This window comes from Leptodactylus fuscus, chromosome 4 (assembly GCF_031893055.1).
Source record: "Leptodactylus fuscus isolate aLepFus1 chromosome 4, aLepFus1.hap2, whole genome shotgun sequence".
Lineage (NCBI taxonomy): Eukaryota > Metazoa > Chordata > Amphibia > Anura > Leptodactylidae > Leptodactylus > Leptodactylus fuscus.
Window position 1 is genome coordinate 211,253 of NC_134268.1, and position 21,264 is coordinate 232,516.

At 50.5% G+C, this 21,264-nt stretch overlaps 1 protein-coding gene across 1 annotated transcript in view; it reads left to right on the forward strand.

The window, feature by feature from the left end:
• Positions 1 to 4,031: 4,031 nt before the first annotated feature.
• The window catches only part of LOC142201104 (uncharacterized), a 45,965-nt gene continuing 28,732 nt past the window's right edge, over positions 4,032 to 21,264 (forward strand). Inside the window, exon 1 of the mRNA XM_075271932.1 lies at positions 4,032 to 4,107. Within this exon, the coding sequence (XP_075128033.1) occupies positions 4,032 to 4,107 (76 nt within the window). The remainder of the gene's footprint in view (positions 4,108 to 21,264) is intronic.

Genomic DNA, 21,264 nt, shown 5'->3' on the forward strand with positions numbered 1-21,264 from the left:
AAGTCAATCACCAGATCTTACCCCAATTGAGCATGCATTTCACTTGCTCAAATCCAGACTTAAGGCGGAAAGACCCACAAACAAGCAAGACCTGAAGGCTGCGGCTGTAAAGGCCTGGCAAAGCATTAAGAAGGAGGAAACCCAGCGTTTGGTGATGTCCATGGGTTCCAGACTTAAGGCAGTGATTGCCTCCAAAGGATTCACAACAAAATATTGAAAATAAAAATATTTTGTTTGTGTTATGTTTATTTGTCCAATTACTTTTGAGCTCCTAAAATGTGGAGTGTTTGTAAAGAAATGTCTACAATTCCTACATTTTCTATCAGATATTTTTGTTCAACCCTTCAAATTAAACGTTACAATCTGCACTGGAATTCTGTTGTAGAGGTTTCATTGCAAAACCAATGTGGTGGCATGCAGAGCCCAACTCACGAAAATTGTGTCACTGTCCAAATATTTCTGGCCCTAACTGTATATATCTATAATACATAGTGTATGACACTGTCAGGGCTCCTAGGACTATATATATCTATAATACATAGTGTATGACACTGTCAGGGCTCCTAGGACTATATATATCTATAATACATAGTGTATGACACTGTCAGGGCTCCTAGGACTATATATCTATACAGTGACTGTTATATGTACTGTATAATACCTATAAGATAATGTGAGTATGATGTAGATCCCTGGATGTTGTTGACAAGTTCTTATCACCTGGTATTATCACAGTAAGTGATCCAGTCTGTTTAGTTGTATACATTGTGAGAAAAACCTCAGCTCAGGGCGTTAATTCCCCTGAAAACCACAGGATGTGTACAGAGTCAGAACAGGAGAGACCAGAGTGTAATAACGTATAAATAGACAGCGCCAAGACCACTCTAGTCAATGAGACTGCAGGAAACTTCTCATGTGAGTACAATCTATTACTATCTGTTATCAGCCATGTCAGGAGAGGAGAGGCCGACTGTAGGACAGGGGAATACAATCTATTACTATCTGTTATCAGCCATGTCAGGAGAGGAGAGGCCGACTGTAGGACAGGGGAATACAATCTATTACTATCTGTTATCAGCCATGTCAGGAGAGGAGAGGCCGACTGTAGGACAGGAGAATACAATCTATTACTATCTGTTATCAGCCATATCAGGAGGGGAGAGGCCAACTGTAGGACAGGGGAATACAATCTATTACTATCTGTTATCAGCCATGTCAGGAGAGGCCGACTGTAGGACAGGGGAATACAATCTATTACCATCTGTTATCGGCCATGTCAGGAGAGGAGAGGCCGACTGTAGGACAGGAGAATACAATCTATTACTATCTGTTATCAGCCATGTCAGGAGAGGAGAGGCCGACTGTAGGTCAGGGGAATACAATCTATTACTATCTGTTATCAGCCATGTCAGGAGAGGCCGACTGTAGGACAGGAGAATACAATCTATTACCATCTGTTATCGGCCATGTCAGGAGAGGAGAGGCCGACTGTAGGACAGGAGAATACAATCTATTACTATCTGTTATCAGCCATGTCAGGAGAGGAGAGGCTGACTGTAGGACAGAGGGAATACAATCTATTACTATCTGTTATCAGCCATGTCAGGAGAGGAGAGGCCGACTGTAGGACAGGGGAATACAATCTATTACTATTTGTTATCAGCCATGTCAGGAGAGGAGAGGCCGACTGTAGGACAGGGGAATACAATCTATTACTATCTGTTATCAGCCATGTCAGGGGAGGAGAGGAGAGGAGAGGCCGACTGTAGGACACGGGAATACAATCTATTACTATCTGTTATCAGCCATGTCAGGAGAGGCCGACTGTAGGACACGGGAATACAATCTATTACTATCTGTTATCAGCCATGTCAGGAGAGGAGAGGCCGACTGTAGGACAGGGGAATACAATCTATTACTATCTGTTATCAGCCATGTCAGGAGAGGAGAGGCTGACTGTAGGTCAGGGGAATACAATCTATTACTATCTGTTATCAGCCATGTCAGGAGAGGCCGACTGTAGGACAGGAGAATACAATCTATTACCATCTGTTATCGGCCATGTCAGGAGAGGAGAGGCCGACTGTAGGACAGGAGAATACAATCTATTACTATCTGTTATCAGCCATGTCAGGAGAGGAGAGGCTGACTGTAGGACAGAGGGAATACAATCTATTACTATCTGTTATCAGCCATGTCAGGAGAGGAGAGGCCGACTGTAGGACAGGGGAATACAATCTATTACTATTTGTTATCAGCCATGTCAGGAGAGGAGAGGCCGACTGTAGGACAGGGGAATACAATCTATTACTATCTGTTATCAGCCATGTCAGGGGAGGAGAGGAGAGGAGAGGCCGACTGTAGGACACGGGAATACAATCTATTACTATCTGTTATCAGCCATGTCAGGAGAGGAGAGGCCGACTGTAGGACAGGGGAATACAATCTATTACTATCTGTTATCAGCCATGGCAGGAGGGGAGAGGCCGACTGTAGGTCACGGGAATACAATCTATTACTATCTGTTATCAGCCATGTCAGGAGAGGAGAGGCCGACTGTAGGACAGGGGAATACAATCTATTACTATCTGTTATCAGCCATGTCAGGAGAGGAGAGGCCGACTGTAGGACAGGAGAATACAATCTATTACTATCTGTTATCAACCATGTCAGGAGAGGCCGACTGTAGGACAGGAGAATACAATCTATTACTATCTGTTATCAGCCATGTCAGGAGAGGAGAGGCCGACTGTAGGACAGGGGAATACAATCTATTACTATCTGTTATCAGCCATATCAGGAGAGGAGAGGCCGACTGTAGGACAGGGGAATACAATCTATTACTATCTGTTATCAGCCATGTCAGGAGAGGAGAGGCCGACTGTAGGACAGGGGAATACAATCTATTACTATCTGTTATCAGCCATGTCAGGAGAGGCCGACTGTAGGACAGGGGAATACAATCTATTACTATCTGTTATCAGTCATGTCAGGAGAGGAGAGGCCGACTGTAGGACAGGAGAATACAATCTATTACTATCTGTTATCAGCCATGTCAGGAGAGGAGAGGCCGACTGTAGGACAGGAGAATACAATCTATTACTATCTGTTATCAACCATGTCAGGAGAGGCCGACTGTAGGACAGGAGAATACAATCTATTACTATCTGTTATCAGCCATGTCAGGAGAGGAGAGGCCGACTGTAGGACAGGGGAATACAATCTATTACTATCTGTTATCAGCCATGGCAGGAGGGGAGAGGCCGACTGTAGGTCACGGGAATACAATCTATTACTATCTGTTATCAGCCATGTCAGGAGAGGAGAGGCCGACTGTAGGACAGGGGAATACAATCTATTACTATCTGTTATCAGCCATGTCAGGAGAGGAGAGGCCGACTGTAGGACAGGTGAATACAATCTATTACTATCTGTTATCAGCCATGTCACGAGAGGAGAGGCCGACTGTAGGACAGGTGAATAAAAATCTATTACTATCTGTTATCAGCCATGTCAGGAGAGGAGAGGCCGACTGTAGGACAGGGGAATACAATCTATTACTATCTGTTATCAGCCATGTCAGGAGAGGAGAGGCCGACTGTAGGACAGGTGAATACAATCTATTACTATCTGTTATCAGCCATGTCAGGAGAGGAGAGGCCGACTGTAGGACAGGGGAATACAATCTATTACTATCTGTTATCAGCCATGTCAGGAGAGGCCGACTGTAGGACAGGGGAATACAATCTATTACTATCTGTTATCAGCCATGTCAGGAGAGGCCGACTGTAGGACAGGGGGATACAATCTATTACTATCTGTTATCTGCCTATTACTATCTGAAGCACAGTAGACAAACACTGAAACCAGGAGCCCTCTGGGATGTTGCAAGTGTAGTAATGCAGCTCTGGTAGTGACTGGAGAATAACTCAGGGACATGAAAACAAATGATTTTCTACATTTCTCCTCAGTCTCTGAGTTCTCATTACATTTAGTAATATTCTTTACCACCTTCTTCTTCTTCCTTCAGGATGAATCTTCTGTCGTCTCTGATACTGTTGGGATCTCTGGCCCTGGCTCGGGGGTGTAGTCCTCCTGGACCTGGAGGTGAGATCAGATCTACACACAGTGCGGTAATATATCTGTATCACACAGGCAGGATTATAACATGGACAGAGAGGTGAGATAACCTGCACCGTCCTCTACTGGGGTCTCCTCCAACCTGCACACAACAAGAATTTTAGAACTATATGATGAGATTACATAGTGCTGCTATCTGTATGGTGGTGTTATGTTGTCACAGCATACAATGTATATAGTATAGTATAGTATAGTACATAGTGTATATACACTCACCGGCCACTTTATTAGGTACACCTGTCCAACTGCTCGTTAACACTTAATTTCTAATCAGCCAATCACATGGCGGCAACTCAGTGCATTTAGGCATGTAGACACGGTCAAGACAATCTCCTGCAGTTCAAACCGAGCATCAGTCTGGGGAAGAAAGGTGATTTGAGTGCCTTTGAACGTGGCATGGTTGTTGGTGGCAGAAGGGCTGGTCTGAGTATTTCAGAAACTGCTGATCTACTGGGATTTTCACGCACAACCATCTCTAGGGTTTACAGAGAATGGTCCGAAAAAGAAAAAACATCCAGTGAGCGGCAGTTCTGTGGGGGGCGGAAATGCGTTGTTGATGCCAGAGGTCAGAGGAGAATGGCCAGACTGGTTCGAGCTGATAGAAAGGCAACAGTGACTCAAATAGCCACCCGTTACAACCAAGGTAGCCAGAAGAGCATCTCTGAACGCCGCACAGTACGTCCAACTTTGAGGCTACAGATGGGCTACAGCAGCAGAAGACCACACCGGGTGCCACTCCTTTCAGCTAAGAACAGGAAACTGAGGCTACAATTTGCACAAGCTCATCGAAATTGGACAATTGAAGATTGGAAAAACGTTGCCTGGTCTGATGAGTCTCGATTTCTGCTGCGACATTCGGATGGTAGGGTCAGAATTTGGCGTCAACAACATGAAAGCATGGATCCATCCTGCCTTGTATCGGTAACGGTTCAGGCTGGTGGTGGTGGTGTCATGGTGTGGGGAATATTTTCTTGGCACTCTTTGGGCCCCTTGGTACCAATTGAGCATCATTGCAACGCCAAAGCCTACCTGAGTATTGTTGCTGACCATGTCCATCCCTTTATGACCACAATGTACCCAACATCTGATGGCTACTTTCAGCAGGATAATGCAATGCCATGTCATAAAGCTGGAATCATCTCAGACTGGTTTCTTGAACATGACAATGAGTTCACTGGACTCCAATGGCCTCCACAGTCACCAGATCTCAATCCAATAGAGGAGCATCTTTGGGATGTGGTGGAACGGGAGATTCGCATCATGGATGTGCAGCCGACAAATCTGCGACTGCAACTGTGTGATGCCATCATGTCAATATGGACCAAAATCTCTGAGGAATGCTTCCAGCACCTTGTTGTATCTATGCCACGAAGAATTGAGGCAGTTCTGAAGGCAAAAGGGGGTCCAACCCGTTACTAGCATGGTGTACCTAATAAAGTGGCCGGTGAGTGTATATATATACAGTGATGGATCCATCAAACCACCAGTCACCTGGACCTGGATACAGAACACCCAATAATGAGGCTATTATTTCAGTGAATGTCAGTGGTTAGAGCGGTTGTTCGGTATTATAGTCCCTTGGTTGTTACTGAGATGGAGGGTAATAATGGAGGATGATAATAATTAGAGATGAGCGAACACCATTCGATCAAATTGCTCTGTATCAGGCCTTTCAAGGTATTCGATTTACTGCAAAATCAGTAAAAATCTGTATCCCCTCCCAACTTCTCTGGCGCGTTTTTTGCACCGATAACTGTGCAGGGGAGGTGGGACGGGAACTACGACAATGGAGGCAGTGAAAAAAATTTGATAAAACCCATTGGCTGCCGAAAACATGTGACCTCCGATTTATAAGAACGGCCGCCGCCATATTTGTGTCATTTTGCGGCTTGTAGACGTAGGGACAGAGGTGCTGCTGAGGGCTATCCGTAACAGGGATCAGCTCATTCCAATTTTTTGTTCAATCCAGTATTGTTTGCTCTCCATGATGTGAAGTATGCGTTTGTCTCTTGAAAAGCAACTCAACATGAAGTCAGCCATGTGTGCCAGTGTGTTACTTGGCATGCCTTTGCTGGCCCCAACTGTAAGGGTCACTCTTCATTTCCTCCATTTTCCACTCCCCTTCACACCATTTGTGGTGAAGCAATGGGATGCACTGCAGTGCACCCTCTAGCCTCGTGTGGGACAGGGACATCAGATGCCACTCCATCCCCCTCTTCTTCCTCCGCCAGCCAACGGTGCGAAGATGAGAGGAGTGTGCTCTGAATGTTTTCTGCCTAGCAGAGGCTAGTTCTCACTTACGAAAATGGCCGCACTTTGACCTGTATATCAGGCACAATGGTGTAGGTTTCAAAGAACCATTGCACCAACAATTTGAAAACGTGGGTCATGTGTGGACCGTGTTTGAGTCTGGCAAGCTCCAGATCTGCTACCAGGTTCCAGCCATTATCACAGGCGCAAAAATGCCAGGCCCCAGGTGTAGCAGGGAAAAACACATTGCCATCTCAGCCAGGATGGCATCCCTGACCTCGGGGGAAGTGTGTTTTCTGTTGGTCAAGCTGATCAGCTTCAGCACGTCCTGTTGACATCTCCACACCCCAGTGCTGAAGCATGTACAGGTCACAGCTGTGGTTGAGGTAGCAGTGCAGGAGTAGGCTTTCAAAGAGGCTTTCCCCAAACTGTCAGAGACAGATGTGTAGGTGTCCAGGCTGGTGTAAACGGTGGAAGTGGCAGTGTCGGCAACGCTGGGCGACGATTGTCCTGCATTTGTTCTCTCCCACTGAGCCCAGGGCTTGCCTTCCAAATGACAGCGCACGCAAGAGGTGGTAAGGTTGCTCTTTTCAGAGCCCCTACTCAGTTTAGACTTGTAAAGTGTGCAAACCGCACTAAATTTGTCATGCAAATGATGGGTCTATCCATTGGCTGTTCATTTTGATGAAAGTCAGCCGGTCAGCACTGTAAGCTGACAGCCGGCTGTGCTTATCGGTGATGATGCCACCGGCTGCGCTGAAGACCCTTTCCGATAGCACGCTGGTGGCAGGGCAGGGAAGGACCTCCAAGGCGTATAGCGCAAGTTCCAGCCACAAATCTAATTTGTAGACCCACTAAGTGTAGGGCGCAGAGGGATCGGAGAGGACAGGGCTGTGGTTGGCCAGGTACTCCCGCAACATGAGCCTATACTTGTCCCTCCTGGTGACACTAGGCCCCTCAGTGGCAGTAGTTTGGCCAGGGGGTGCCACTAGCCTCTTGTGTGACAATGAAATCATCTGCCACTTCGTTATCCTCCTCTTCCTCCAACAATATACGCTGTGAAGCGGACAGGAGTCTGCCATGACTATCCTGCTAGGATGTTTCAGCACCTATGCCTGACTCCTCAGCGTACAATGCGTTATCCCTGATGGCGAGGAGGGATTCTCGCATCACACACAGGAGCGGGATTGTGACGCTCACGAGTGTGTCGTCACAGCTGACCCTCTTGGTGGACTCCTCAAAGACACGAAGAGATCTCGCATAAGTCTGCCAACATGGGTGAGTTTTGCGCGAGTGGCTAGGACACGGAAAATCTTTGGCCTTGCTGCCTCTGGACATGCCTCTGCCTCTAGCCACATTTTTTGCTGCTGCGCTTGCATCCATATGTACACTGCTTTCCCCCCTAGACATCACCCCTGTCCATGCCTCTGCTTATAACCACATTTTTTCATGATTAGCTTGCCTCCACATCTACACTGCTTTCCCCCCTAGACATCACCCCTGTCCATGCCTCTGCCTCTAGCCACCTTTTTCTCTGCTGTGCTTGCCTCCACATCTACCCTGCTTTTCACGCTAGACATCACCCCTGTCCATTTCGGGTCGGTGGCCTCGTCGTCCACCAACTCCTCTTCCAATTGCTCACTCTCACCTTACTGCAAACTGCACATAACCACAGCTTGCCCTGATGGCAACTGTGTCTTGTCATCATCACCGAGGCCCAGAAACGCCGGTTGTGGGTCCACAACCACAAAATTGGTAGGAAATGGTGGATGCTTCACTATTTGAGCCTCAGGACACAAAAAGTCGTCTGGTAGCTCCTGTGATTCAGAAAGTGGCTCAACAGAGGGAGAGACAGTAAAAAGACCCGAAAAGAGATCCTGGGAGGGGGCAAGGGTGGGATGACTCTGTTGGGAAGATTGGGCATGTTGGGAGGAAGGAGGGGCAGACTCTTGGGTATGAACACGACTGCAGGTAGTGGCTGACCGGCTGCTGGAAAAGCAGCTGGAAGCATTATCCGCTAGCCATTGTAACACCTGTTCCTGGTGCTCGGGCCTGGTCTGTGTTGTACCCTGCACCCTGCTTAACACAGCTGCCATATCAGGAATTGTGATGAGCGCATGCTAATGTTTCTTGTCAAGTGGAAAGGATGGGATGGGATTTCACATAAGTCTGCCACCCATGGAAACTCATGGTGCAGAAACTTCGGGAGCTGACTCTGAGGAACCCTTGGGTTTTGTAGATGGAACTCCATCAAAGATCTCTGCTGCTCACACACCCTGCTCAACAGACGGTATCTAGGGTTTCAGCGTGTGGTGACCTCGCACAACAGCCGGTGCTTCAGGCAGATGTAGGCGTTGCTGGAGTGTATTGAGGCTAGCAATGTCTACTGTAGACCTGCCAAAGTGGGAGCACAAGCACCGCACTTTCACCAGTAGCTCGAGAACCTTGTGGTACGTTTTTAAAGACCGTTGCACCAATAAGTTGAAAACGTGCACCAGGCATGGGCCGTGTTGGAGGCTGGCAAGCTCCAGAGCCGCTACCAGGTTCCGGCCATTATCACACATGACAAAATACCTGGGCCCAGGTGCAGCGGTGAAAACCACATTGCCATCTCATCGAGGATGGCATCCCTGACCTCGGAGGCAGTGTGCTGTCTGTCCCCCAAGCTGATGAGCTTCAGCACAGCCTGCTGACGTCTCTCCACACCAGTGCTGCAGCGTTTCCAACTCGTAGCTGGGGTCGATTTAATGGTGAAGGAGGAGGAGGGTGGTGTTTCAGCACTCCTGCCAGGAATATTGGGTGGGGAGACAAGGCAGGCCGCCACAGTTTGCGACCTGGTCCCAGCCTCAACTACATTCAGCCAGTGTGCCGTGATTGAGATGTAGCATCCCTGGCCGCATGCACTTGTCCACGCGTTAAGTGGAACCCTAAAGGGTTGTTCACACAGAGTAAACTGGCGTGTATGTTGGCGTGTAATTTTACACGTGTAAAATAAGACTCCCATTGACTTCAATGACATTTTACACATGTATTTTGACGTGGTTTTTTTACACGTGTAAAAAAATGTCATTGAAGTCAATGGGAGACTTATTTTACACGTGTAAAATTACACGCCAACATACACGCCAGTTTACCCAGTTTACTCCATGTGAACTCACCCTAAGGGCCAAAAACACTGCTGGTGAATTTTGTTCAGTTCCAAAGGACTCTGTGTTTGCATTTGGCTCAGTCGCAGCTCCAGGACAGGCCTTGGAAGGCAAGGTTTCCTTTAGTGGCTCCATCTCAGCAGGATGATGATGGTGAAGCTTGGTTAACTCTGGTGTCAGAAGGGAAAGTGGTTTCTGATCTACATGTAAAGTACTGGAGCATGTTGTTTGGACAATTAACACCTGATCAGGACTCATTGGACCCATCTCTGTGTATAACACCCCTCTTTTGGTGACTATTCACTAACAATAAAGACCATCAGAAACTTAAGTGTGGTATAAGTGGGGTAGGCCACAGCTTTATTTATACCTGATAACAAAGGTAAATAAAAACCTCAAAACGAGAAACAAAAGATAAACCGTCCATGCCCGCCTCCGGCTCTTCTTCTTCCTGTCTTCTTAATTCGCCCTGAATGCTCCACTGCGATCCAGCGAGCATGTAGGTTACCATACTTCAAATTGGGCATGGACACCCCCGCCACACAACAGGCAGTGTACCGCTCCCTCCCTACACCTGCCTGTTGGCCCCCCCACCCAAAAGAACCAGGGCCCTCTCAAGCCCATCTTGCAGCCCAGAGAGAAAAATATCAGACCCTATGGGGTTGAGATGCACTCCGTCCCTCATTAACAACTTCTCGTTATTACCCTCCAAATCCAAGTGCCGTATGGTTACCCCACCCAAAGACCTAACAAATTTGGAAACCCGGATGTTCAGAACCCGCCGAGCCCTATCAATCGCGGCGACGTCTCGCGCGCCTCTCCAACAAAGGCGAGGCACAACCTCCGACCACACCAGGACCACCTTACCGAAAAAGTCATATACTCGGCGGAGATCCTGCTTTACCATGGTAATGAGTTCGGCTAGCTTCACATGACCCAGATCATTACCTCCGGCATGGACTACAATAACTGCAGGACCTGCCGTCAAACGGCTCGCGGCCACTATTTCGGGCAGAACCTGCCTCCACTGCAGACCTCGACAACCTCTCCAACGAACGTCCACTCCGTCCAGGCCGAAATGTAGACCCCCAAGCCGAACCGCCGCTCTCCTCTCCGCCCAATACAGGAAAGAGTGGCCTATGAGCCACACCACTACCGGAACAGCCTCTATAGAGAAAACACAGAAAAACAAAGGCACAAGACATAGAAGAAAAATGCAAGAAAAAGACATAAAGGCCCAGATCAGCACCCCATCGCACTCAGCGAACGCCGAGGCTTAGGGAGTCATCAGGTCGGGCCGAATGTAAGACCGGAAGCAATCGGATCTCCAGCGCCCCAAGCGTTTTACCGCCTCATCGCCCAAACCACAAGCATCGGCCGTCGTGGCGGCTCCGATGCGGAAGGAATGGGTGCCGAAGTCCCGAGGCTCCAGCCCCACAGCAACTAAACATGCACAAAAAACAGACAGGAATTGGAAACGAGTGAGAGGCGAACCAGATTCATGCAATAAAAGGACGTCCCCTGCGGGACGCCTAGCACAATAATCCCGAATCAAAACCACGGGGCAAAACTCAGACCCCGTGCGTCCAATGGTAATCCAAGTACCCCGCCCGAAAACGTCCGTTTTCGAGCGGCGAAGACAAATTTTAACCTCTGCATCGGAAACAACCACATCACCCGCGCCCAAACCCCCGGGCCTAGTTTTACTGGGACTGACTAACTCCCCAATACGGAGGGCCTCAGCAAAACCAACTCGAAACCATCCAGACACACGACCTCCAGAACCCCAAACAAGTGAGTTAACAAGCTAAACGAGACCGGCCGCCGCCGATCCCCCCCACACTTCTCCTTCCTCCATCCCTTCAAAACCTGTCGGATAGCAAAGTGTTTTTTAACATCCAAACGACCAAACAACTTGAGCATAAATGCAACCCCAGCTAACCTTTTAACAACCGCGCAATAAGACAGCCCCTGGCTCCTCAGTTTGACTAAAAATTCCAAAGAAACATCTAACAACATCTGAGCGTCCGCGGGTGCTGAACCGCCAGACACGGACAACCAAAGGACCCAGGCACTGTGGTGGCTCTTCCACGTAGACGCAGATACCGACCCCCAAATGAGCTCTAGCAGCTGTTCCCTACCAGGCTCCACAAGGAATCGGGGCAACTCCAACCCTCTGTCTTTGCCGACGGATGCAGGGCACGGAAGACCTGAAAACGTGAGCGAGACAAAGCATCAGCAATCCTATTCCGCACCCCAGGCACATGGCGAGCTTTAAACCAAATGTTACGCTGCAAACAAACCAGAACTAAATGCCGAAGCAGCGCCAGCACCGGAGGTGAGGAAGAAGACTGACTATTTATAACCTGCACTACCGAAAGGTTATCACACCAAAAAACTATCCTACGATTGGACATCCCATCACCCCAAAGCTCTATCGCGGCCACAATCGGGAAAAATTCCAACAAGGCCATGTTCTTAACCAAGCCCGATTCAACCCACTGCGGAGGCCAAGACCCCCTGCACCACTCATCCCCGAAGACAGCCGCGAAACCGTCGCCCCCAGCCGCGTCCGTAAACAAAGAAAGCTCTGCATTTGTAACCTCCTCCTGCTGACAAACAGCCCGACCGTTAAACTGAGAAAGAAAAACGCTCCAAACACACAAATCCTCCTTCAGTGTACGCGTAATGCGAATAAAATGGTCGGGGTGGAGCACATCCTTCGTAGCCAGCGACAGCCGGCGACAAAAGGCGCGCCCCATGGGCAGAACCCGGCATGCAAATGTCAGCAGGCCGAGGAGACACTGCATCTGGTGCAACGTAACTTTTTTGGCGAGAAGGAAATCCCCAATCATACCCAGCAGACGGTCGAGCTTGTCAGGCGGGAGCCTAAACACCATGTCGACCGAGTCTATCTCGATACCGAGAAAGGACAGCCGCGTACACGGGCCCTCCGTTTTCTTGGCAGAAAGGGGAACGCCCAGCCGGGACATCAAGGACCTAAAGGTAGCTAACAAATACGCGCAAACAGGCGACCCTCCCGGACCAACAAACAAGAAATCGTGCAAAACTGATGGGATGCCCGATTCATAACGCAAAGACCACTCCAAAAAGGAGCTAAAAAGCTCGAAATAATAGCATGAAATAGAGCATCCCATAGGCAAGCACATGTCGACGAAAAAACTGTCCTTAACCCTACAACCTAACAAGTGGAAACAGTCGGGGTGCACCGGAAGCAGCCGGAAAGCCGACTCAATGTCGGACTTAGCCAACAGAGCACCCGGACCAGCCCTACCAACCAGAAAAACAGCCCTGTCGAAAGAGGTGTACGACACTGCCGCATCCTCCTTCGAAATGCCGTCGTTAACTGATGACCCAGGAGGGTAAGAGAGGTGATGAATGAGCCGGAATTTGCCCGCCTCCTTTTTGGGCACCAAGCCCAAGGGGGAGACCCGTAAATTCAACAGCGGGGGATCGGAAAAGGGGCCGGCCATCCGGCCCAACGTCACCTCCTTCATGACCTTCTCCCACGCCATCTCCTCATTATCCCTGACAGACTTTAAATTAGGGGAAAGAAACATAACCGAAGAAGGGGCGTGGGGAATATAAAAACCGTCGGAGAAACCCTCAAGAAGCAGGCTTGCCTCCCGCCTCCTGGGGTAGAGGGCGAGCCACTGTTCCAGCAGCCGCACGTTCACCGGCGTTCTCTGTGGTGCCGGCAGCACCCAGCTTGCCGCCTTGCCGGTTACGGCGGAAGCAGCGCAAGGCAGAGTGCGACCTGCCACAGATCGAACACTCGTGTTTGAAGCGGCAGGAAGAGTGAAATCTGCAGTGGCCCTCATTGTAGAGCCAGCAGGTTCCACTCAGACGCTGTGCCGTCGCTGCGGGCTGCTGCCCCGCACCGGCGGCACCTGACTGAAAAGGCCGCTGGGGGCGTTGGGAAAGGATCAGCTGGATCCAAACATCGGTAGCCTTAGAGGCCCAACCGACGGAGGGGGTCAGGGCCAGGCGGCGACGGTACTCCTCATCGTACCGCCACCAGGCCGAACCCCCATGCAATTTATACGCGCTGTAAACTGTATCCATATAAATGAAGAGCTCAGGGCCCTTCACCGGGGAAGCCTGACACGTAATATAAGCAAGAGTGGCGAAGGCCTGTAACCAGTTGCCAAAAGTTTTCGCCACTCTCTGCTTACGTTCCGAACCTTTTTCAAAAGTCCGCTCCTTATCGACGGCAATATGGTCTGCCTGTTATGTCAGTCCAGGTAGCTGCAACGGGGCTAAGGGATTGCAGTAGGGAATCTCGCCCTGCACTACTCCCACTAGCTAACCCGGTCCCTGCCTCACGGGTGTAGGTCGGCTGTTCTCAGGCTAAACCTGACCCCGACAGCTCCTCTCTCACTGACACCGTAGGCCTAGAGGGAAGTGGGAGAAGGAATGCCCTATAAGACCTCTAGGGACTGGAGACTAAAGGGGGTCACCCCTAACGAACAAGTGAAGCTGCTACTGACAGGGACTGACAAGGGTGTGCGCTGACTAACAACACAAGCAGCACACAGGAAACATGTAGGAAAGGAATTCCCCAAACCAATATGGGAAGGAACCGTACACTAGGAAACAAACACAGGGAAACTGAGTAGAAATCAAAGGATAAGGCAATTCACTCACACAGTCAATTATACACGGAGGGAGGATTGGTGAACACAGAAGGGAAAACACACAAACCAACTTGTTCACCCAAAACCTCCCAAAAACCAACCACGGAACTTCCTCTATCCAAGATAACCACCTACTCCTCCTGCTAAGGCCTAGCTCTGTAAAAGCGACACTCAGCACAGAACCATGGGAGGCATGGGTTTAAATACAGAGTAGAGACCACTCCTCCCAGGTGCAAATGGGAGGACAGACTAATGAACCAGGAAATCAAGCTGCCTACCAACAGTGCGTGCGAGCAAGTCAGAAGGTGTGCACCAATACTCACGACACAAAATACTCCTAACAGGATCCTCCCCTCAAGGAGAAGACTCCGGATTCCCTAGGAGCATCCTTCTTCGGGAACTCCTTGTGGAATTTCTCCACGAGTCTGGGGGCTGACATATCCGACTCCAGAACCCAAGAATTATCTTCAGGACCGTATCCCTTCCATGCCACCAGATACCGTAGCTTCCCCCGAACATATTTGCTATCCAGAACTCGGGATATCTCATACTCCCCGGACTCAGAAACTGGTGGAACTTTAACTGGAGACGTTCCCTTCTTGGCCTTCTTTAACAAGGAGACATGAAACACCCGGTTTATCTTCCACCTTTTAGGTAGTTGCAGCTGCGCCGCCACTTCATTTACCATCTTGATGATCTTAAAAGGACCCACAAACCTGGGACTCAGCTTCTTGCTAGGAACCTTCAACCTGATATTCTTGGTGGACAACCAAACCATCTCACCAGGGAAGAACTGCAACTCCCCTCTCTTCCTATCCGCCTGGACCTTAGCCTGGTGCGACGCCCGCACCAGATTCTCTCGGATACGGGACCATACCCCTTGCAGCTTTTTAGAAAATAGCTCCTCCTCCGGAACTGGGGACGAAATGGAAGAAAATACTCCGAAAACAGGATGTCTACCACCGGAGCAAAAAAAAGGTGTGGTACCTGTGGCGTTGGAATCATGGTTGTTTAAGGAAAATTCTGCCAGGGGAAGAAAGTCAGCCCAATTATTCTGATTCTCTCGAACAAAACACCTCAAAAACTGTTCCACATCCTGATTCTTCCTCTCTGTTTGCCCGTTAGACTCCGGGTGAAACCCGGAGGAAAACGACAGTGTAACTCCCAACCTGCTGCAAAAAGCCCGCCAGAATTTAGCCACAAATTGCGGACCCCTGTCCGAAACGATCTCCTCAGGAAGACCATGCAACCTTACAATTTCTTTAATAAATGACCCTGATAGTGTCTTGGCACATGGCAGCCTGGAAAACGGGATCAAATGGCACATTTTCGTGAAGCGGTCAACGACTACCCAAATGACCGTGAAACCCTTAGACACTGGAAGGCCCGTGATGAAATCCATAGACAGATGAGTCCAAGGTGCCTTAGGAGGTTCTAACGGATGTAGAAGACCGTGGGGACGGGTAAGCGACGCCTTGGCTCTTGCACAGACCGAACAATTTTGAACAAACTGCAAGACATCCTTACTCCACCCTGGCCACCAAAAATTCCTAGACACCAATCTCATGGTCTCTGAAACCCCCGGGTGACCAGCAAGAACCGACTCGTGACACTCCCTCAGTAGACTTTGTCGGAGAGTAGTTGGGACAAACAGCTTGTTTCTAGGTATCTTGGAAGGTGCAGCGTGTTGCGCTTCGATCAAGGCTTTCTCCAATTTTGTGCCCAATACTGCTACCACCACTCCATCCCCAAGAATAGTGGCCGGCGCCTCTCGTTCCTCCTCAGTCGACATATACCGGGATAAAGCATCAGCCTTAACATTCTTTGAACCCGGCACATAAGTCACGGTAAAATGGAACCGCGCAAAAAATAGAGCCCATCTGGCCTGCCGTGCATTTAATCTCTTCGCCGACCCAAGATAAACCAAATTCTTGTGATCGGTAAATACCTGGACTGGCCTTCTGGCCCCCTCCAGGAAATGACGCCAATGTTCGAACGCTAGTTTTATTGCTAGTAGTTCTCTATCTCCGATGTCATAATTCCGTTCAGAGGCAGAGAATTTCTTAGAAAAGAAGGCACAGGGATGCGTACCCTCCTCGAACTCCTGAGAAAGTACTGCACCCACCCCCACCGAGGAGGCATCCACCTCCACTCGGAAGGCCAACCTCTCATCCGGCTGTCTCAAAATGGGAGCGGAGGAGAATCGCTTCTTCAATTCTTCAAACGCGGCTAGCGCCTCTGGCGACCACTTAGCACAGTCAGCCCCCTTCTTAGTCAAGTCCGAGATGGGTTTCACAACCTCAGAAAATCCCTTAATAAACTGGCGATAATAGTTGGAGAATCCCAAGAACCGTTGGACCGCCTTTAGGTTCTCAGGTCGCGGCCACTCCAAGACTGCCCTGACCTTCTCAGGATCCATCTCGAACCCCTTGTCCGATAGGATATAGCCAAGGAAACATAATTTATTGACCGCGAACACACATTTCTCCAGCTTAGCACTTAATTGGTTAACCCTCAGGAGATTTAAAACCTCTCTCACTCTCTCCCAATGAGTCTCCAAATCCGGGGTGTAAATGAGTATATCGTCCAGATAGACCACAACCCCCCTCCCTATGACGGCACTTAGTACATCATTAATAAAATTCTGAAAAAACGCAGGCGCATTGGTTAGACCGAAAGGCATCACCAGATTCTCAAAGTGTCCTAGGGGTGTGTTAAACGCTGTTTTCCACTCATCCCCCTTCTTGATTCTCAGCAAGTTATACGCCCCACGTAAATCTATTTTACTAAACCAGCGAGCTCCCGTAATCTGGCTGAAAAGATCCGAGATCAACGGGATGGGATAGGGATTCCGCACCGTGATTTTATTAATCTCCCTAAAATCCAAACAAGGGCGCAACCCTCCATCTTTCTTCTTAACAAAGAAAAACCCCACTGCTACTGGGGACTTAGATGGGCGAATATGCCCCACCTCTAGACTCCCCTCAATATACTCTTTGAGCGCCTCCCTCTCCGGAATAGTGAGATTGTACAACCTTGTCTTGGGTAGCACAGCATTAGGTATAAATTTAATCGAGCAATCATAGGTGCGATGTGGTGGTAATGTCTTGGCTGCCCTTTCCTCAAAGACCTCCCTGAACTCACATATTTCTTGAGGCAAATTGTCTATAGACAAAGACATCACGGATATGGGCAGACATCGACCATTACACCCCTGCCCCCAAGAAACTACTGTCTCGGTCTCCCAGTTGATAATAGGGTTATGCTGCTTCAGCCAGGGCCACCCCAACACTACTTGTGCTGGTAATTTAGACAACAAGAACAAGTCAATCTCTTCCCTGTGGCCACCCACAATAAACTCCAGACCCTCCACCTGTTTGGAGATGACAGATTGCTGTAGAGGGGTCTTATCAATAGCCCACACCGGTATCTGAGACTTCAAGACCAAAGGACTCACCCTTAGTTGCTCGCAAAACTCTGAGTCAATAAGGTTGACTGCCGAACCACAATCAACCAAAATCCGGCACTTCTGCCCATTTACCCATCCATCAAGGGTCAACCCGGCAGTCTGAGTACAGGAAATATGCACACCTCCCTCCTTAGTAGGTTTTCTCCCCTTACTCTCAATAGACCTGGGGTTATTACCCTCCTTGGCGAACCATTCTCTGGAGGGGCATACCCTTGCTAAATGTCCCATTCCTCCACACACAAAACAGCGTACTGTGCGGGACCCTTCACTCTTGGGTCTAGCACTTCGCACAGTGGCCCCAATCTGCATGGGTTGGTCCCCCGGGTCCTCTCTAAAAACGGAGAATTGAGGAGGGCTAAGCCCCCCAGGACTCTTGTCTCCACGCTCCCGGAGGCGCCGTCCAACTCTAATTGCCAGCTGCATGGCCTCATCTAGATCTCCAGGAACAGGGTGAGAAACTAGATGATCTTTAACCTGGTCCGAGACGTGGTTCCTGTCTCAAACTGACTAAGTAGAGCGGGGTCATTCCAGTGTACTTCTGCTGCCCACCTACGAAACTCTGTGCAATATTTCTCTATAGCGTGATCCCCTTGCACCACACGTCGTAGGTTATACTCAGCCGTGCGTACCCTGTCTGGGTCGTCATACAGTAACCCCATTGTGGAGAAAAACGCCTCTACAGTTAGTAAGCAAGCTGAGTTGGCTGGTAACGAATGTGCCCAGATGAGGGGATCATCTCTCAATAAAGTAATAATAATCCCAACTCTCTGTACCTCAGAACCGGAGGAAAACGGCCGTAGCCGGAAATACAAAAGACAGTCCTTTTGAAATCGGAAAAAATCTGACCTCTTACCTCGGAAGGGTTCAGGTAAGCTGACTTTTGGCTCCAGAGGCCGACCCACAGGGGCGCTACTCACCTGCCTCTGTATGCCCTCCACCTGAGAGGCTGTGTGTTGAGCCAACTGCTGTACTTGAGATACGCCAGAAGCTTGGATGGCATCCATTCGTAGCTTGATCCCCTCCATCTCAGTGGAGATCTGCTGCACCGCCTGGTACAACTGTTTCAGGTCCGTCATAATGCAAACGAACCCTTTTTTTTTTTTTTTTTTTTTTACCGGCTGAGTGTACTGTTATGTCAGTCCAGGTAGCTGCAACGGGGCTAAGGGATTGCAGTAGGGAATCTCGCCCTGCACTACTCCCACTAGCTAACCCGGTCCCTGCCTCACGGGTGTAGGTCGGCTGTTCTCAGGCTAAACCTGACCCCGACAGCTCCTCTCTCACTGACACCGTAGGCCTAGAGGGAAGTGGGAGAAGGAATGCCCTATAAGACCTCTAGGGACTGGAGACTAAAGGGGGTCACCCCTAACGAACAAGTGAAGCTGCTACTGACAGGGACTGACAAGGGTGTGCGCTGACTAACAACACAAGCAGCACACAGGAAACATGTAGGAAAGGAATTCCCCAAACCAATATGGGAAGGAACCTTACACTAGGAAACAAACACAGGGAAACTGAGTAGAAATCAAAGGATAAGGCAATTCACTCACACAGTCAATTATACACAGAGGGAGGATTGGTGAACACAGAAGGGAAAACACACAAACCAACTTGTTCACCCAAAACCTCCCAAAAACCAACCACGGAACTTCCTCTATCCAAGATAACCACCTACTCCACCTGCTAAGGCCTAGCTCTGTAAAAGCGACACTCAGCACAGAACCATGGGAGGCATGGGTTTATATACAGAGTAGAGACCACTCCTCCCAGGTGCAAATGGGAGGACAGACTAATCAACCAGGAAATCAAGCTGCCTACCAACAGTGCGTGCGAGCAAGTCAGAAGGTGTGCACCAATACCCACGACACAAAATACTCCTAACACTGCCGACAACAAGGACCAGATGTCTATGAACTCTCCCTTGACAATCTTATCCCTAAGTTCCGCTGGGACGTGTGTCCCCAGCGGAGTGACTCCGCAGAACATAGTGTCCCGGAGCATGCAACTCGATGCTAAGTCCGCGACCGGGGCAGGAGCAGCCCCCCCGGGTGCAGCGGCGGACACCGGGTCCGCCCTAACCTGAGGACTACCTGAAACCTCTAACAACTGCCTAATGAAGGATGAAAGATCCTGGCCAGGTGCAAGTGTCGGTGTGGGTGTCGTGGTGTGAGGTGCCCAAGCCGTGCGGCAGGCGTACTCACCAGGTTGCGGCCCCGGATGGACCGGAAGAGGAGCCTGGACAGGAGCGGTCGGTAGAGGCTGTGCGTCTTGATGTCGTAGTCCAGCCGAAGAAGATGTAGCCCTCTCCGGACGGCCGTCCACTGCAGAACCCCGACGACTCTCCCGATGCGAAGAGGCACGATGCGACCCGTCCCGCAGCCTTCGGTCTGAATGACTGTAGCTCCGCCTTGACCTGGAGGACGAACGACTGCGCGGGGTGCGATGTCTTGTACGGCTCCTGCGACTACGAGAACTCCTCCGGCTGCTGTGTCTTCGCGATGCATCCAAGTGACGCCCACTTCCGTGGCGGTACCTGTCGTCTTCTGATGAAGACTCAGAGAAAGGCGAAATGTTAGAGCGATGACGCGAGCCCCTGCCCTCCCGCACCCAGTCCCCTACACCCGCAGACGCCCCGCTGTGAAGGAGGGCCGACCGAACCCCTCGGGTGACCCCTTGACCCCTGTGACCTGCGGGACCCTCCCCTAATGCCACCCCCACCGCACCGTCGGCCGCAGCATCATGTAGGCCCGCCCCCCGCCGACCCCGGAGGCCCCGCCCTCATGACCTGCGCCGCACACACCCACCTGAACTGTAGGAGCATAGACCGCCGGACGAGGAGGATCCATACCGCCGCCCGAGGAGCCTGCGGCAGCAGCTGTGGCAGAGAAAGCAGCCGGAGCTGCGTCTCCAGCAGCTCCGGCGAGAGAAGCGCTGAGCCCCGCCCCTTCCGCCCCGTCACTTCCGGCCGCTTCAGCGACGCGCGCCAGGGGCACGCCCCCCGGCGGCGCGTCATCAAAGAGCAGAGGGGAAGCACCACCCACAGCAGCCGCGGCAGCGACCGTTGCTTCAGGCCGCGTGGCGGCGGCCATATTAGCATCAGAGGAGGCACGCAGAGGCAAAGCTGGGGACCCTCCCCCACCCCCCACCCTCCCCCGGGCACGCATCGAAGGTCTCCTGGAACGCTCACCTGTGCTGCCGCTGCCAGAGGCTGACTGCCGACCACGAACCCCGGCCTCCCTTCTCTGCCTTGCAGCGCCGACACCCCCGCGCGCCGGCGGGCTGGGACTCAGCCGAGATGGAGGGCGAGATACCCTCAGCGGCCGCCCGGCCGCCCTGGAAACCGATCCGCTGGCCCCCGATTCGCATGACCGCTGAAGGAGGCTAAGCAACCAGCCAGGGCCCTGGCTGGCCACCCTCTCCTGGATCAGTTGCTCCAAAGAGTCCGCCATTTGCAGGTCCTGTTCCTCTCACCATGCGTCCTGGTAGAAGGTGAGTGACCCGCCTATGTGCCCCCTTTTTATGGACTAATACTAAAAAAAGTCACCAATATTTTGAAAATAGAATAAGAAACCAGCCAATGAGTCCAAAGCCCTTTCCTTATACA